The following is a 15747-nucleotide window of genomic DNA, read 5'->3' as shown; positions in this document are numbered from 1 at the left end:
TGTTGATAAATCTAAACTCAAAACCTTTGATACCTTAATTGAGAAAATGGAGAAAAGAATTCAGGGATGGAGGAATAAAATTCTTGCACAGGTTAGTAGGATGGTTTTGAATAAACATGTTTTATCTAGTATCCCTACTTTTCAAATGGGGTGTTTTCGAATTCCTAAGAAGTTAACTAAGAAAATGAATGATATTCAAAGGGATTTTTGGTGGGGTAAGGATTCCAATTCTAAAGGTATTTATATAAAATCTTATGCTTTTCTCTGCAAACCAATTGCTCAAGGAGGGCTAGGATTTAGAGATGCTGATAAGGCAATCTTGCTATACTTTCTAAGGTGGTTTGGAGGTTATTGGATGAACCTGACACTTTGTGGGCAAAAGATCTTAAGGCTAAATACTTCTCAAATTGTTCTGCCTTTAATGCAAAGCCGACCAAGACGGGTTCTTGGATTTGGACTTGTATTAGAAAAGGTCTAACTCTAGTTAGAGAGAACTCAATATGGGAGGTTGGTGATGGCCTTTCTATTGATATAAGAAAGGACTGGTGGATCCCTGGTTTGCATGATACTATTGTTGTCTTGTGTCCTAACCTTGACTCTGAACTGTCCTTGGTATCAGACTTGATTGATTTTACGAATACTTGTTGGAATGTAGATTTGGTTAACAGTTGTTTTCCCTCTGTTCTGGCCAGTAAAATTATTAATATTAGACTTCTTTGTTCGCACCATGGGGTCTTATACAAAGACAAGCTTAGATGGAAATTAGAAAAAAATGGGTTTTTTACTGTTAAAAGTCTTTATGCTAAATTGTTGGAACCTAGGAATGCTAGGAATGCTAATGTTAACAGTCTGCAGGAAAAAAATTTGGAAGAAAATATGGAGCCTTGATGTTTCTCAAGGCTCCATATTTTCTTTGGAAGAAAATAGGATTAAACTTTTTCTTTGGAAATGCTTAAACAACGCCTTACCTACAAGGCAAATATTGTCGTATAGAATGAGGGAAAGAGGGTATGATTCTTCTTGTCCTTTCTGTGGTTTTGCTGTGGAGTCTTTGACTCATGTTTTCTTTGATTGTCCTTATGCTAAGTCGGTTTGGGCCTTGCCCCCGGGGCCTAATGTTTCTAATGTGCATAGTAGTGACTCTTTTTTAGATCATTATAATGAATGGACTAGGGATGATTCGACTTCTTTGTCTTTAGAAGTAGCTGCAACTAAAGTTTGGCATATATTGAAAGAGAGATGCGATAGGGTGTTCTCTAACAAAACTAGTATTAGTATTAGTTTGTCCATACAAATCCAGAGGTTTATACAGTTTTGGACTCCTTCTAGGAATGTTGATCAGGATAGTGCCACTGTGATTATTCCAAGTTCGACGTTGCCTTTACCTAATAGACAGTGGACTATTCCCTTAGGTGATACTTTTAAGATAAATATGGATGGTGCGTGGACTTCAAGTGATCAAATGCAGGTTACGGGATTGTTATTCGTAATGCACTAGGGTACCAAGGAGCAAGAGGAGGGAACTGTCGGGTTTCGTCTCCTGAAGAAGCTGAAGCACTAGCTGTTTTTGAAGCCACAAAATGGGCGAGGGAGAAAGCCTTAACAAATTTCTCTTTGGAAGGGGACTGCAAAAATGTAATGGACTATTTGAATGGAATGAATACTTCAATCACTTGGCAGGTACAAAGATTACTTGATGAAGTAAAAAAGATGGTGGCTGAAGTTACAAATTTTTAAGGATATACTTTCATCCATAGATCAGGCAACAGTTCTGCTGATCTGCTCGCAAAAGAGGCTAGATCTTCAAGTTTTTCTCAACAGACTTGGGTTCATGTGCCACAAGTGATCAGCCAATCGCTTTTAAAAGAACAAGCAAATTTAATTGCATGTGTTTATGTTCTTGAATCTCTGGGTTGTTCCACTGAGAACCCTTGTAATGTTATCTCTTTGGGTTAGTTTTTGTATGAAATGTCTGTTTTTCAAAAAAAAAACAAAAAAACAGACCTTTAAAAGTATGTGCTTATACTTTCTATCTACTTTCATCTTAATACTACACAGATGTAGAATATATAATCCAGAAGCATGAATTGATATATATCGGCATACAATATTAATTATGTTTAAGAATAGGATGATTTATTACTAATAAAGGTTTAAATGCATGATTATAAGCTGATATTCCAACAAGAACCACCTGAACCTGAAAATAGCAGCACATTTAGACATGCAAACAAAAGTGTCATAACTATAAGAGCTGATCATTCGGGAATTTAGGTGAGATTGCCTATATTTTGGTCTTAGAGGTGAGAGCCTTGCTCAAGCTAGATGAAAATCTCAAAGTCCACGTAACTCCGTCAATTTATGGCCATGTATGCAAAAACAAAACCTGAACAACCCTACTAAGCGTCCAAACTCAAAAACGTAATCATAATTAGCACCTTAACGGAAAATTTCCCTTTCGATTTACGAGTTGTAACAGCTAGCTATGAACCACTCTTCAAGTGCAAAACTCAAATAAAATTTGCCATTTTGGCTGTTGACCTGTTGCTTTACAAACCACACTCGAACAAGCTGGAGATAGACAATCCCTTACATTGACCTGAGCCGCATCTAGCCGTCTTACCGCTTATGAGTATCGGGAAATGCTGGGCAAACAAATACTTTGAAATGTAAAAATTTGGAGGGAAAGAGAAACGTTGAAGACCGTTGAACCAAACTTGTCGAAAACAATAAAAAACAAAACAAAGAAAACAAGGTCAGCTGTGCTTATCAACAAGGTTTCTGCCCGCGGTCAGATAATCCCGGGCAACTTCACCTTAACAATGCTAGACTAGAGTCTAGAGAGTGGAGAGAGCAGTGAATAGTGAGTGCGTGTTTCTATTTAATGGTTCACTCATTTCTCATGTCCCGCCTCAATCTCACTTCTTTTTCCATCTTCATTAAATAAAAATAGTAACAGAGGAAATAATCATTCCATACAAGGGTTCTTTATTCAACTCAACTTTGTGCACATTGAGATGGTTATTCCATACAAAGATCATCATTCAGTGGGAGGAGAAACAAAAAGCAAGAAGAAGACGAAAATTGAACTAGGTGGAACTCTATCAATATTAAGAACACCACCACCACCTTTACCAAAAATAAGAACAAAGAGGGCTGAGATTCAAGTACAAAGGAAAGTGGAAGAAAAGTGTTCAACAACACCAACAAATAAAGAAGCAATATTGCCAAAGAGAATAGGATGTCCACCAGCACCAAGAAATGAAGGACAGTGTTCGACATTATGTAATTTTAACGTTGAAGATTTTTTCCATCCACCTGATTTAGATTCTGTTTTTATATGCTATTTTGGAAGTCCCAAGTACTGTTTGTTTTCTATTACTACTACCGTACACTTTTTTTTTTCGCTATGCAGTTGGGGAGAAGTCACCAAGAGTTCCAAGGATGGAGTCGACTGGCATAACCTTTTCTTTATATATTGTAAGTAATAGTTAGAGCTTTGTGCACAATGGCATTGGCACTTACACAACCCAGATGACAGAAGTTCATATCATGAGAATCAATATGATCCTTATGTTCCGACCTACTTTCATCAACCGCATCATTCAGCAAACCCGTGATTCCCAAGTGAAACCCTTCTCAACAACCTCATTTATCCTACATAACATAACAGACTTGGACTGGAGTCTTAGTGTTACAAAGCTTTAACTAAGAAGACTGTGAATTCTTGTCTTTCCAATTGCTATACTACATCAGTTCACATGTTTCGACTTGATACCCATGCATATGCCTTACAAATTTTGCAGCCTTCCACCCAATTCATCGAAACAAGAGTGGATTCCATCACCTGGATTACTCCTTTTCCTTAAATTTTGCAGCAGTTTTCATATTGACCTGTTGAATCAATCATAAGCATGCTCATGTAAGCACACAATACACAGCAGATTTGAATACAGCTATAATAGTAACTTCCAATCCCTACTAATGCATTTTCTTGTTCAAGAATAAGGTTATCTGCCCAGTGTTTCTGAACATGCCACTGATTAGGAATACTAGCTTTTCCCAATCTGTTATAAAGCTAACAAATTCGAGGTTCAAAAGAAACTTCTCTTTTTTAGTCTCTTAAAAAAATGGACTCTTAAGGCATACAATAAGCATTTAATAAGATTGATCATATAGGACCGAGAAATTTGCAAGTGGCAGCATATTCATCATATTAAAGGCGCCCTGAAACTTAATACTTCCAGGTTAAATAAACGAAAATACACCACCCATCATTTTGTATGGAGGAGATTTCAGACTTAGTACACAAGACAAAACAGAGTAGAATCGAAGATTTATGTTGGTTTGTAAATCTATATCTTCCTAGAGGACAACCTTTCACTATAAAAATAGCAACTGGAGAGGTTAGGACTTGCCTGACAGACCAACCCAGGTTGATTATTGAGCTTGTCCTTTAGTAGGAAGAGATGCTGCTATAATACGTAACTGATTTACAATCTCCGCAAAGCTCGGCCTTTCTGCAGGGTCCGCCGACCAGCATCTCTCCATCAGTGACTTCCAATCCGCATCACAAGATTCCGGCACGGCTGGGCGCAACGTGTTGCTGACGATACCACCTTATTTAATTATTTAAGCAAGCAGCAATATCAGTTGCAATATTTAAGGGTAAAACATCTCGATTGCCAAATAGCCACACCAAGTCACCAGCAACCGTAGTGATGGAATAACTTGACTCGTCCAAAATCGTACCAGGCGAATTTTCTGAATGGAAAGCTATGGGAAAATTACCTATAATGGCTCCATAATGTAAGTCATCATATGGCTCTTCTCCAGTGAGAAGCTCCCACATAACAATTCCATAAGAGAAAACATCAACCTGAAAAGAGATGACAAGAATAATATGGAAGTCATAAAACTAAAAGATATTTAGACGCTCTGGTAAATGTTTACTTGACGGCGAAATGGAAGAAATGAACAGAGATGGACAAACCTTTTCAGAGACTAGGTTACTGCTGCCATTTAAAAGCTCCGGAGCCATCCATGGAAGTGTTCCTCTAACCCCACCTGAGATCAAGGTCTGACATTTCACCTTAGACAGGCCCAAATCACCAACCTGGGATCAAAACAAGAAGTGTTAATTTATATGATATCAAATAATTGAAGAAACGGGTTTGTAAGTACTAAAGCACACTAAACATGACAGAGAACAGATCCTTTGATCCGGCTTCAGCATCTCAAATTTTGGATAGCTGCACTGCCCAGATTAAATTCTGGATGCTGCCAGTTAACATGTACGACACACAGTTCAACATAAAGGTTGATCTTGAATATGAAGCAGAAAAAAAATACCATAACAAAGTCGGTGTCATAACATTGCTTGATAAGCAAAAACAACGTTAACTCAAACAGGAAGAAGAAAAGAATTCTAGTATCCTAGTCTGCAAAGTGAATCTGATGTAGCTAATGAACTGTAGGGGATGGTCGGGGACGGAGCCAGGATTTATTGTTTGGGGGGACAATATGTATTGGTAAAGTAGTAATGCCGTAAAATAGGCGGCCAAAAGGCGCAAAATTTTTTTAGGCGTTTTTTCTACTTCAAATGGTGTCACCAAGATACTAGATACGCTGTAAAACGTTGAAATTAAATTAATTTTTTGATATTTTTCATTTCTTTAAGCCGAGTTTTATATTTATATTTAAGCCGAGTTTTATACTATAAATCTGTGTTGCAACGATACGCCTAAAAATAAATTCAGCCGTATCGATACGTATTTACACGGATACGCGTACTAATACTCCGGATACTTCAAGATACAACTCAGTTAGAAAACTTTGACTAAATATTAGATATCAACAGCTGTCAAGATAAATGATAAATCTCAGTACCTTAATATCAGAAAATTTAGATATTTTACTAGATTCTATGAGAAGTTTTAACTATAGTGACAAAATATTAGTTCCAAATCTGTTTACTGATCTTGCTCTAGACTTTCTTCCTTCTTATCCAGACCTTTTCTCTCTCCAGTGAGGTTAATCATACATATTATAATTTAATCATGCAAACACATATATAATATATTTATGTTAGACTACTGATCAATATTGAATATGCCGTATCGCCGTATTTTAGTTTTTCAAGTTGGTGTATCATAGTAGCGTATTGGTATCTTGTATCCAATACCGTATCCGTATCGTTGCAACATAGCTATAAATGCTTATTACCGGCAGTTTTTAAACGAAATTGTAGAATTTACATAAAATCTTATATGAATAAAGGCAGGGTAAGTGATATCTAAAGATAATGGGGGACAAATTTATAAAAATTTAAACTTTCCAAGCCTAATATGATAATTATGAAAACCCTAATATGTAATTAGGAGATTCTAGGGGGGAAACTGTCCCACTAGACCTAGTGTGGTGCCAATATAAAATGTGTCCATTACTACTTTTCTGTCTATCTAAACTACAAAGGTTGTGGCAAGCTCCAGTGCTTAAACTACTAGTGCCACACAAAAAACTAATATACCCTCATTTTATTCCAAAGCACAGATTTATCCGACTCCCAACAAGTTAAGACTTATGAGGTAGATACAGATCACAATATAATGGATGGTTTGCTTCATCTCCTTGACATCTACTAAGAAAATCTCAGCTTCGACAAGTAATGGAGGACCAGCTGGTTAAGGTTGATTCTCTTTATCTCACTCCATCTGGTCATCCCTAAACAGTATACATATTTCTACTTAAGCTTGTATCTGTTGAAGAATGATACATAAGGAGAGCAATTTCCCCGCTTTGCTGGCTTACAGAATACCACTATTTCTTACTTTCTATTTCATTACATTGTGTTCTTATACAATTCTTTCTTGTTCATGTTTTTCTCTAGCGCCTCCTCTCTCCATAATGTGCATTATTTTCATGTATTTCCTTTTTTTTTTTTGTATATCCTCTACTATATTGCATTGCTTTATTCTTCTTTTTCCCCAATTGTACATGTTTTTCTCTAGCGCCTCCTCTCTCCATAATGTGCATTATTTTCATGTATTTCCTTTTTTTTGTACATCCTCTACTATATTGCATTATTGCTTTATTCTTCTTTTCCCCAAAACTGACTACCAGTTTCTGGTTCTAATTACATCATTATGATTGTACTTTATAACTAGTTCCCAATTCGGGGAACTTTGATATCCATTAAGGATCCGTTCATCAAGTTTTTAAAAATGAAAATTTGTTTGGTCCTTCATCAGTTCTTTTATCAGCAAGTTAAAGACACAAGAAACAGCTAAGTAGGTAACACGTGGATCAAGTAAAACTTACAATCAACGATAAGAGTATTATGCAAAACATAAGACCGTAGACAAACAGTTAGACACGTACAGCCACCACAATAAACTGGAAAGCATTTAATTAAGGCCCTGGCATGGTACCTTGCATATTGGCCGGTGAGAATCCCGGAGATTGACTAGTAAGTTGTCACTTTTAAGGTCGAAGTGTACGATATTCTTTCCATGCAAATACTCCATTCCAAATGCAACATCCATGGCTATAAAGAGACGTTTACGCTTATCAAGTGCCCTGGCAAAAACAAGTAGCAGTTCAAATCTCCTTCAAAATGACAATGATAACTCTAAAATGCATATATAGTATTGACGGGAAATGCAATGGGGTTAGGCCAACTGTATTTCAGCTGATTAAGAGAGAGAAAATATTACAACCCACAGTCTGAACACATAAAAAAGACATTACTTGTCATTCCTCTGAAAAGCTTGTCTTAGAGAACCGTTAACCATGTATTCTGTTACTGTTGCTACAGAACCACCAGGCCCATCAAGAACGACACCATAGAAAGCCACCACATTGGGGTGGTGTAAGTCAGCCAGCTTGATGGCTTCGTTCCAAAAATCGTCTCTCTATGAAAAACACAGAAGCATATGATATGCCCGAGTGAGAAAAGATAAAACATGAAGACATAAACAAGCTCAAAGGCCTAAATTTTGATAAACACAGACCATTCGGGTTTGCTCTGATGGCTTCCCAGCAAAACACCTATCATTGATACGTTTAATTGCAACATCAGTACCCCTCCATTTACCATGATAAACCGTACCGAAGGTGCCAGACCCTAGTTCTCGTAACTCTTCGAGATCACTGTTCTTTATTATCTGCCAAACAAAGAAAATCATAAATGCACAAGTTAATGAAGGAGCATACGAGGACAGCCTAAAAGAAACCATCCTGATTTATTTGGCAATATAACATCTTGAAAGTTAAATCAGTGACCTGTAAGCGACCGATGCCATCTGAAAGCGATACAGAAGAATTTGCCTCGTCTTTAACAACATCCTGAGGTGAATTTGGACAGGGTAAGTAAGTCACTTTAAGTGATGAGGAAGTGCACAAAAATAGCAGTTCCACTACAGCCATACCTCTGCTTCTGTGCAACCAACACGAAGTTCCATTTCTTGGTTGGCGTCTGGAATGGGCTCCTTCATCTCATGGTCAGAGTGGTCCGAATGTAATGAAGATTGGAGAACTGAAGCAACAACACCCTCAGCGACAGATTGAAGTTCTAGCCTGATATGTTCCTCTGCAGATCCTATATTGTTGAATCGATACATTATTATTTCAGCGAAAAACATTACAATAACATAACAAAGAAAAAACATCTTTTGAACAAGTTTCCTACCTTTGCTAGAGTTACCATGTTCTGAGGCTGAATCCTTGTTAAGATTTCCAGGTTGCTGGTGGAGGACCCCTTCCTTAGTTGTACAAGTTTCTCTACCAGATACTACCTTGCTAGGTTTTGGAGGAGGGAAATGTGTGTCGTGCCTCGATATCCAAGGATCCTTCGTGCTGAAAAGCGAGTCTGAGGTGGCAGGATCACAAAACTCTGGAACCAAACCACTGGAGACGGATACAGTTGGCAGGTTTCCATTAGAAGAGGCAGCCGTTGCATCATTGAAACCCATATTCGGCTGGATATGTGGAGCCTCGTCCTTCCAATCACCAACGACGGGGACCCTTTCCCTTTCGACATTGGTAAATGCCGAATCAATCTGTGGGATTGTTGGTTTACCATGCCATATTTTGTCAGAAGCCCGATGTTCAGCAGGAGTAGTTGAATGTGGAAGTGGTTCAGAAACACCTAATCCTGATGATTGTGCGACTTGATTGAACTCTTCAAGTTGATGGTTGTGCAAGTAAAGAGCCTCTGTAGACGACGCTGGCAGTATATCAGCTGGCTTACCATGATTTTCATCGAGAAAATTGCCTGTATTGGCGAAGGCATTGGTTTGGGGCACGTCATTCGCCACGAACTGTGGTCTAGCATCCAGGATCCCTTCCTGAAATATATTAACAGGTGACCTAGAATTCTCGTTGTTTGCAGAAGTCTCAGGTGGAATTATGTGAAGTGCTTCCAATCTCACATTGATTCGTCTTAGATCATCAATGTCTTCCTTCGGAGCATTCCTAAAATTCCTATCTGAGTGTTCCAAGAACTCCCGACTAACTGGTTCTGAAGTTTGGAAAGGTACCACTCTAACTGGAGGGGCATCAGCATGGAGTAGATGGCTAATCGAAGGGTCGTTTATATCACGGTACTGATACTGCATCGTAGGTTGCTGGACAACATCTCCTTGGCGCACCTGAGGAAAATTAGCCATGTATACACCATGAGGTGAATGTACATTATCTGGCATCACGCCTTGAGAAAACATCCCCCTACATTGATCAACAGCCTCAGGATGTTGCAAGAGGACACTTCTATTGTCATTTCGCACACGCAGATTGATATTTGGAGGAAACCCATGCACTCCTAGCTGTTGAGCAGCAACATCATGATTCATAGGTCCAACATATTTAGGTCGTGGCCAAGCTTCTAGATGTTCAACTGCAACAGTACTCTCCCCTTGTGGTCCACTAACAAGTACTCTATTAGCAGATCGAGCTCTTAATGTATCTTCAACACGGAGACTCTGAAAAGCTGGCATTGAAGAAGAAACCATACTTGTGGCTTGATCCCTTTGGTCTTGTACCACAGTATCAGAGTGTGCATGCGGCAATGCTTTTTGGCACATATGACAATCTTCCAGTCTGGAAATTTGTTCAGGAAGAATCCCCTGTTGACGAGGTGAGCATCCATCGGAAAAGACCACACTACCTGGAGTTGTAGGTTGGTGCCAATCATAACCTACTCCTTGGGGCTGGACTGCAGCCGGTTGTAAGGGAGCCTGTGATGGGAGAACTCTGTAGTTGTGGTCGTCTAACACCTGAGTAACCCTACCACCAAATGAATTTTCTTCGGGGTAGGAATTAACATGGGTTTGATGCTGTTGAATTAAATGCTGAACTCCATTGGGTCTCATGCTAGCATGAGTCATTTGCATTGCAGGCATGAACTGATGGGACTGAACACAAATTGTCTGCATTGTGTTATCGGCACGCCTATAAGTTGACCCTGTGATCCCCAATACTTGAGGTGGATTTAAATACCCCATTTGGGAAGTAACTGGCGGATGATCTGCATCTTGAAATACCTCCTGGCGAGGATATCCCTGCATATAAACAGTTGCGGGCGTATACTCTATTCCAGAAGGTGGACCAAAATCACGCCCCAATAATGGTGGTTGTCCCATTGCTTGCACTGGTCTCTCTAGGTCACTTTCAAACAATTGGGCAGGAGGATGACTTGATGAAATAGTTGGAGCAACATAATTTGCTGATTGAGCTTCTGTATACATAGCATGATTAGGAGCTACATAAACAATCCTTGCTTGGCCATCATGAGAAGAAGCCCCAGAACTTCTTCTGGGAGATAAAACGACTGTAGAAGGTGGCCCTTGACCCAAACTTGAGCTATCAACAGCTTCTGCCCCGCCACTCATCCTATCTGAACTCTGTGTTGATGCCACACTCGCCATACTTCCTCTCCTTGTAATACCACAACCAACAAGATCAGAAATTCCATTCACAGCATCAAAATACTTCTGTGCACTATCGTTTGAATCACCTAATTTCACTGTACCAGATGAGTCAAGCTCAGATGCAGAGAATAAAAATACCCGAAGTTTTGCTGACCCGTCAACCGAATTCTCAACCAACTTTTCATACTCCTCTACCATGTTATCGAGATCCTCAGGACATGAAACTGAGACTAGGGCATCAAGATCCTCATCAGGGAGTTGGTACTTGAAAACCACAGGTTGCCCATAAACGTCATTCATTTTCTGCACCAACTCATGAAAATTAACATCTCTCCTAACACTAATGATCCTAGTCTGACCTCCAACATATCTCAAAATTCCATCACTTGGTCTAGGCAGGATTTTACCACCAAAACTACATAAGAATTTTAATTTCTTAGTTTTAGAGGAATCGTCATTACCTTCATCACTGGGATACTCACCGAGATTGCTTCCACGACCTTGATTGTTAACGAAATTCTCAATATCTGTATCATCCCTGGATCCAGTTACAGGAACAAAACTAGAACCAACAGGTTGTAATCGACAAAGTGGGTACCAAGCCATGGCTGGATTAGCAAAACCTAAACCTGTTGCGCCATATCCAGCATCAGATATCGTTGCTGGATAGAATACTGATCTGGAACCAGGATCAGCAGCAAGACTATTAACATCAACTACAGAATTAGGGCAAAAACCTTCCAATGCACTTCTCCCTATTGGAATGCGAGGTTCATCTCCAACTGTTCGAGGTATGTTCAAAGGACGAAGATCTTTAGGAATTGAGTTTTGATCACCCATTAATGACCAAAATGTGCTCCAGTGAGTATGTACCTGAAAGCAGTAAACAGTAATAAGTAAAAGAAAAGATAGTACTGTATAAGATAGCATGGTAGTGCCGCATTCCATAGTGCCACGTTCCATCTTTGTTAAAAGACTCATCATTTTATCATGGTATTCCATGCTACTGTATGTCAAAAAAAAATCTGGAACTCAAAAGGCTCTTCTTTTTCTATGTTCATGTATACTGTCAACAAATTAAGAATATCCAACTTAGTATTCTAAAATGATCCAGAACAGCTTTTTGGGTTTTAAGAAACAGAAGAGGAAGCACCTTAAAAAGGTGTCAAGTTGAAACTAACATTATCTGTTAAGCTAGGTCCTTCAGAGTGGAGGCCTAAAACCCCAAGTCTTTTTTGAATAAACAGTAACAAATTTGAAATTCATTACCCTAATATATTTTAAATAATATCACTGTGCAGAAAAACATATGATACACAATGGGTGAGCGGCATACTTAATTCACATAAGAAAAAAACGTAAAGCCCCAACTACTTCTTATTTAGTGAAGAAAATAACCAACTAACACAACCTTACTAAGTCTCTGTTTTTTTCCTAATGTTAATCACGTCAAGACTAGAGGATTCAGTTTAGCTTCTGCATATCCCAATATGGAAACTGCCTATAGTTGGAAATGCAACTTATAAATAGTGTAATCGGCAAACTGTAGGGATGATTCTTAGCTTGATTGTTATGTATTAACGAGACTTGAGAATAAAACAAAATACACAACCAGGATCGACAGTGTTCAATGACAATGTTACACTTTTGTATTCTCTATCCCTGCATATGCCCAATCCAAATTTGAGAAGATGATCCATGGTGTGAGGCTAGTTAGTCCACATAGAAAGCTGCTCACCTTGAATCGTATAACTCATGCAACCCCCTCTACTGAACGAATTAATGAAGTCATGACGGAAAGCTATTCTCCGAGTTCAGTTCATAGTTCATTCTCCTGACATGTGATGTCAGCTAGAAACATGCCAGCTGCAGAATCACCTATTAAATCTCTTCTTCTTCTTTTTTCCCTGCAATACTCGACCTGTGCCTAGTTAAACTCCAAAACACTAAAACAAAATTCAAAATTTCTCTGACTTTTCAATGATCAAAATCTAATCGACCCCCAAAAAACAAAGGGTTATGTTATCAGTAGTTATCTCCTCGAAATACTGAATGACTTTGATAATTTTTATAATATGATAAAGGTCCAAACTAAATATCTTCGTGCACATTGAACTCTGCCATATGAATGCAACACATCTGAATGCAAGATAAGCTTTAGACCTTACCACTACATCCAAATTGAATGTCATGTCACAAAAAATCAAAAGCTATTGTATTGCAGTTAAGTAAAACATAAACTACACTCATAATACCTATTGATATCTCAAAAAAAAAACACCAAAAGACCAGTAGAACTGCAGTTTCGAGCCCATTATGTACATTGCGCAGCATTTGAAACATTGTGAGATTTTCAGGTTAATCACATTAAAAGAGATAAAATGGCCAGGCTTCCTCTCTTCACTCCTATGCACTTCAAACATTTATGTGAATTTAAGGGTCAGTTTAGTTTTCCCTTCTCTCTTTATGACGTCTGTTTACATTGTCTAACTCAATAACACAAATGAATAAACCTCTTCTACTAGTAATCTAGCTAGCATCGTTAATGTTATATACACAACCATCAAACGTCAAAATCGCTTGTAAAAAACAAGAATTGGAATGAACATAGCCAAAAGAAAGAAATTCGCAATTAATTAAGCACACACTACCTTCTGATCAGGTTCCGTTCGCCGTCTCCAACCTGATATATGCCCCAAGAGGATTGTAAATTCAAAATAAGGGATGAAAGTAGAATCAAAATTAGGCGGTATTAATGGAACTGTTAAGGTTTAGTTTGATATTAGTGTCTAATTTGGGATTTGGGGATAACAATAAATAAATAAATTAGGGTTTAACTGGATGGTCTGAGTAGAAGGAAGCTGGTAATATGTGTTTTTGAAGAGGAGAGTAGGAGGAAATATCTGCACAAAATCAAGAAAGTGAAGTACATAAACAAAATCTGGGTGGGACTTACCTACTAATATTAATTAGTTAATTAATTAGATAGAAATGTGGAGTACCTGATTAGGATAAGACGCTGGAAAGTTTGTTGATGATTAAGACACACACGTTTGTATTTGAAGGAGTAGAATCTTTGCTGAAAATGGCATTGTTTTATTTTTTGTGTTTTGTTTTCCTTAGGTTGGAAGGAAGGAGACGCAGGAGAAAGGAGAGGAGATGACAGGTGATAGGCACGTGGATATGTTCATGCAAAATTTATTTTGTTTCGACCGAATAACATTTATCTTTTCTGTATTTTCATACCTTTCTTTTATGGGAAAATGAATAAATTAACTAGCAAAAATATAGTACATAAGATTTGCAATTTCGTTTTTATCAAATACATTAGAAATAATGTTAGAATGCTTAATTTTCATACATTTGGACCGATACATATTTACTTCTTCGACTCGAGTTTTCTCTCTCATGGTCAAGACTGGCCGTCGCTTTAACTAAGGCTAAGATAATCCGCAGTTTGCAAATCACCGGAATATTGTTGTGTTCTTCAAGTGGATAAAAGCAGCAATCATATCATCCAATAAACATAATTGGAATTATTTTGATGTCAGCCAAATCCAGTTTCGCAAGGCAAACATATTCAGGTTCGAATTTCTGAGACTTTGGTTTTTCTATTAATCATCAATAATTAATTCGTTAATCTTACGTACTCATCTTCTAATCTCTCCATTATTTTCGTTCAGTTTTTTTCCTAATCAAATGGAACCATCAATCAAATAGGCACCACTGTTAACCTCACCCAATGCATGCAATACCATCACAGCTTCCCTGGTATCAACACCAACAAATGCTTTTCCCCCCGCGCATGAATTATTTGCACCACCACCAACAAACTCAGAAACCTCATGAAGCAAATCAGCAGGAAAAACCCGTCATTTTTATCAATCTTTTATTCTCACTTTACATACGAGCAAAGCAACCTCGAACTGCTCAGCTTCTTCTTCATCTTTTTCTTACTTTTCTGCTCAATCAAAATCAAAACAAAAAGAAAAATACCCAACCTTGTCCCAACCAAAAGAACACACGATCAAAAACACCAATCCATATCAGGAACACACTACTGATAAACCTAAACCAGTAACTGTGCAAATCTCCACATCAACCACCCAACCACCTCATCAAGTAAACCATCATCAAAAGCCTCAGCTAAAAGAAACTGTAGTATTTCAACTCACTGAAAGGATAAAGGAACTCATGCATGCTCATGAGAGCCATTGTATGGCAATAAAAGTTTTGGCCGAAAACTTCTTCTTCGTCGGCCTAAAACAAGCTCTCATGAAGCGCTAGAAAAGAACTTCCAAACTTGGCCTAACACAAATAACACCATCTATAAAGCCATCCTACATCATCAGTATGACAAGGAAACTATTCTAGCCCATAGTCAATGGATTATCTTAAATCAGGTGGTAATGATAGAAGATTGGAGTGCCTAAGCAAACCCTAATGCATGCTTCAAAATTGTGGTCTTTTGGATATAATTACTCAACCTTCTAGTATACCTAGACGATCAGAACCCCATTGAAGAATTTTGAGTGATACAGGGAAAGTACTTGATGTGGACTTACAGTACAAGCAAGTCTGTGCAAAAGTGGAGATAAAACTATCTGAACCATTTATGCCATGTATCTTACTAGACATTGTTGGTACTAGTTGGGACCAATTTGCATATGAATATTTCCCCACGCTCTGCTATAGATGTGGGTTCCCATGAAATATAGCAGATGAATGCCTTTCACTAGCATACAACATGCTTTACAAGATACCCTAAGCTGAAACACGTCACCTTTACTTCATCATCCTCAAACCATCCTTCAAGAAC

The 15747-nt window shown here is 38.2% G+C and overlaps 2 protein-coding genes across 7 annotated transcripts; one reads left to right on the top strand and one right to left on the bottom strand.

The window, feature by feature from the left end:
• Positions 1 to 994: 994 nt before the first annotated feature.
• On the top strand, positions 995 to 1737 carry LOC113279403. Its single transcript, XM_026528093.1, has 2 exons — positions 995 to 1412; positions 1469 to 1737. Exons 1-2 carry the CDS (start codon positions 995 to 997, stop codon positions 1735 to 1737), a joined length of 687 nt encoding a protein of 228 aa, XP_026383878.1.
• Positions 1738 to 3084: 1347 nt separating this feature from the next.
• Positions 3085 to 14091, bottom strand: LOC113282327. Of its 6 annotated transcripts, none has more exons than XM_026531309.1 (13): positions 13931 to 14091; positions 13580 to 13831; positions 12667 to 12835; positions 8690 to 11801; positions 8430 to 8599; positions 8284 to 8346; positions 8013 to 8165; positions 7750 to 7913; positions 7431 to 7578; positions 4994 to 5116; positions 4792 to 4879; positions 4419 to 4619; positions 3085 to 3894 (listed from the first exon to the last, which is right to left on the bottom strand). In XM_026531309.1, exons 4-12 carry the CDS (start codon positions 11766 to 11768, stop codon positions 4441 to 4443), a joined length of 4167 nt encoding a protein of 1388 aa, XP_026387094.1. In that variant the 5' UTR covers positions 11769 to 11801; positions 12667 to 12835; positions 13580 to 13831; positions 13931 to 14091; the 3' UTR covers positions 3085 to 3894; positions 4419 to 4440. The 6 variants fall into 6 exon arrangements, with proteins under 6 accessions (XP_026387094.1, XP_026387096.1, XP_026387097.1 ...); XM_026531311.1 differs by having other exon boundaries at positions 13580 to 13611; XM_026531312.1 differs by lacking the exon at positions 12667 to 12835.
• Between the last annotated feature and the right edge of the window lie 1656 nt (positions 14092 to 15747).

Source organism: Papaver somniferum, chromosome 5 (genome assembly GCF_003573695.1).
Source record: "Papaver somniferum cultivar HN1 chromosome 5, ASM357369v1, whole genome shotgun sequence".
Lineage (NCBI taxonomy): Eukaryota > Viridiplantae > Streptophyta > Magnoliopsida > Ranunculales > Papaveraceae > Papaver > Papaver somniferum.
This window is presented reverse-complemented; position numbering and strand designations above follow the sequence as displayed.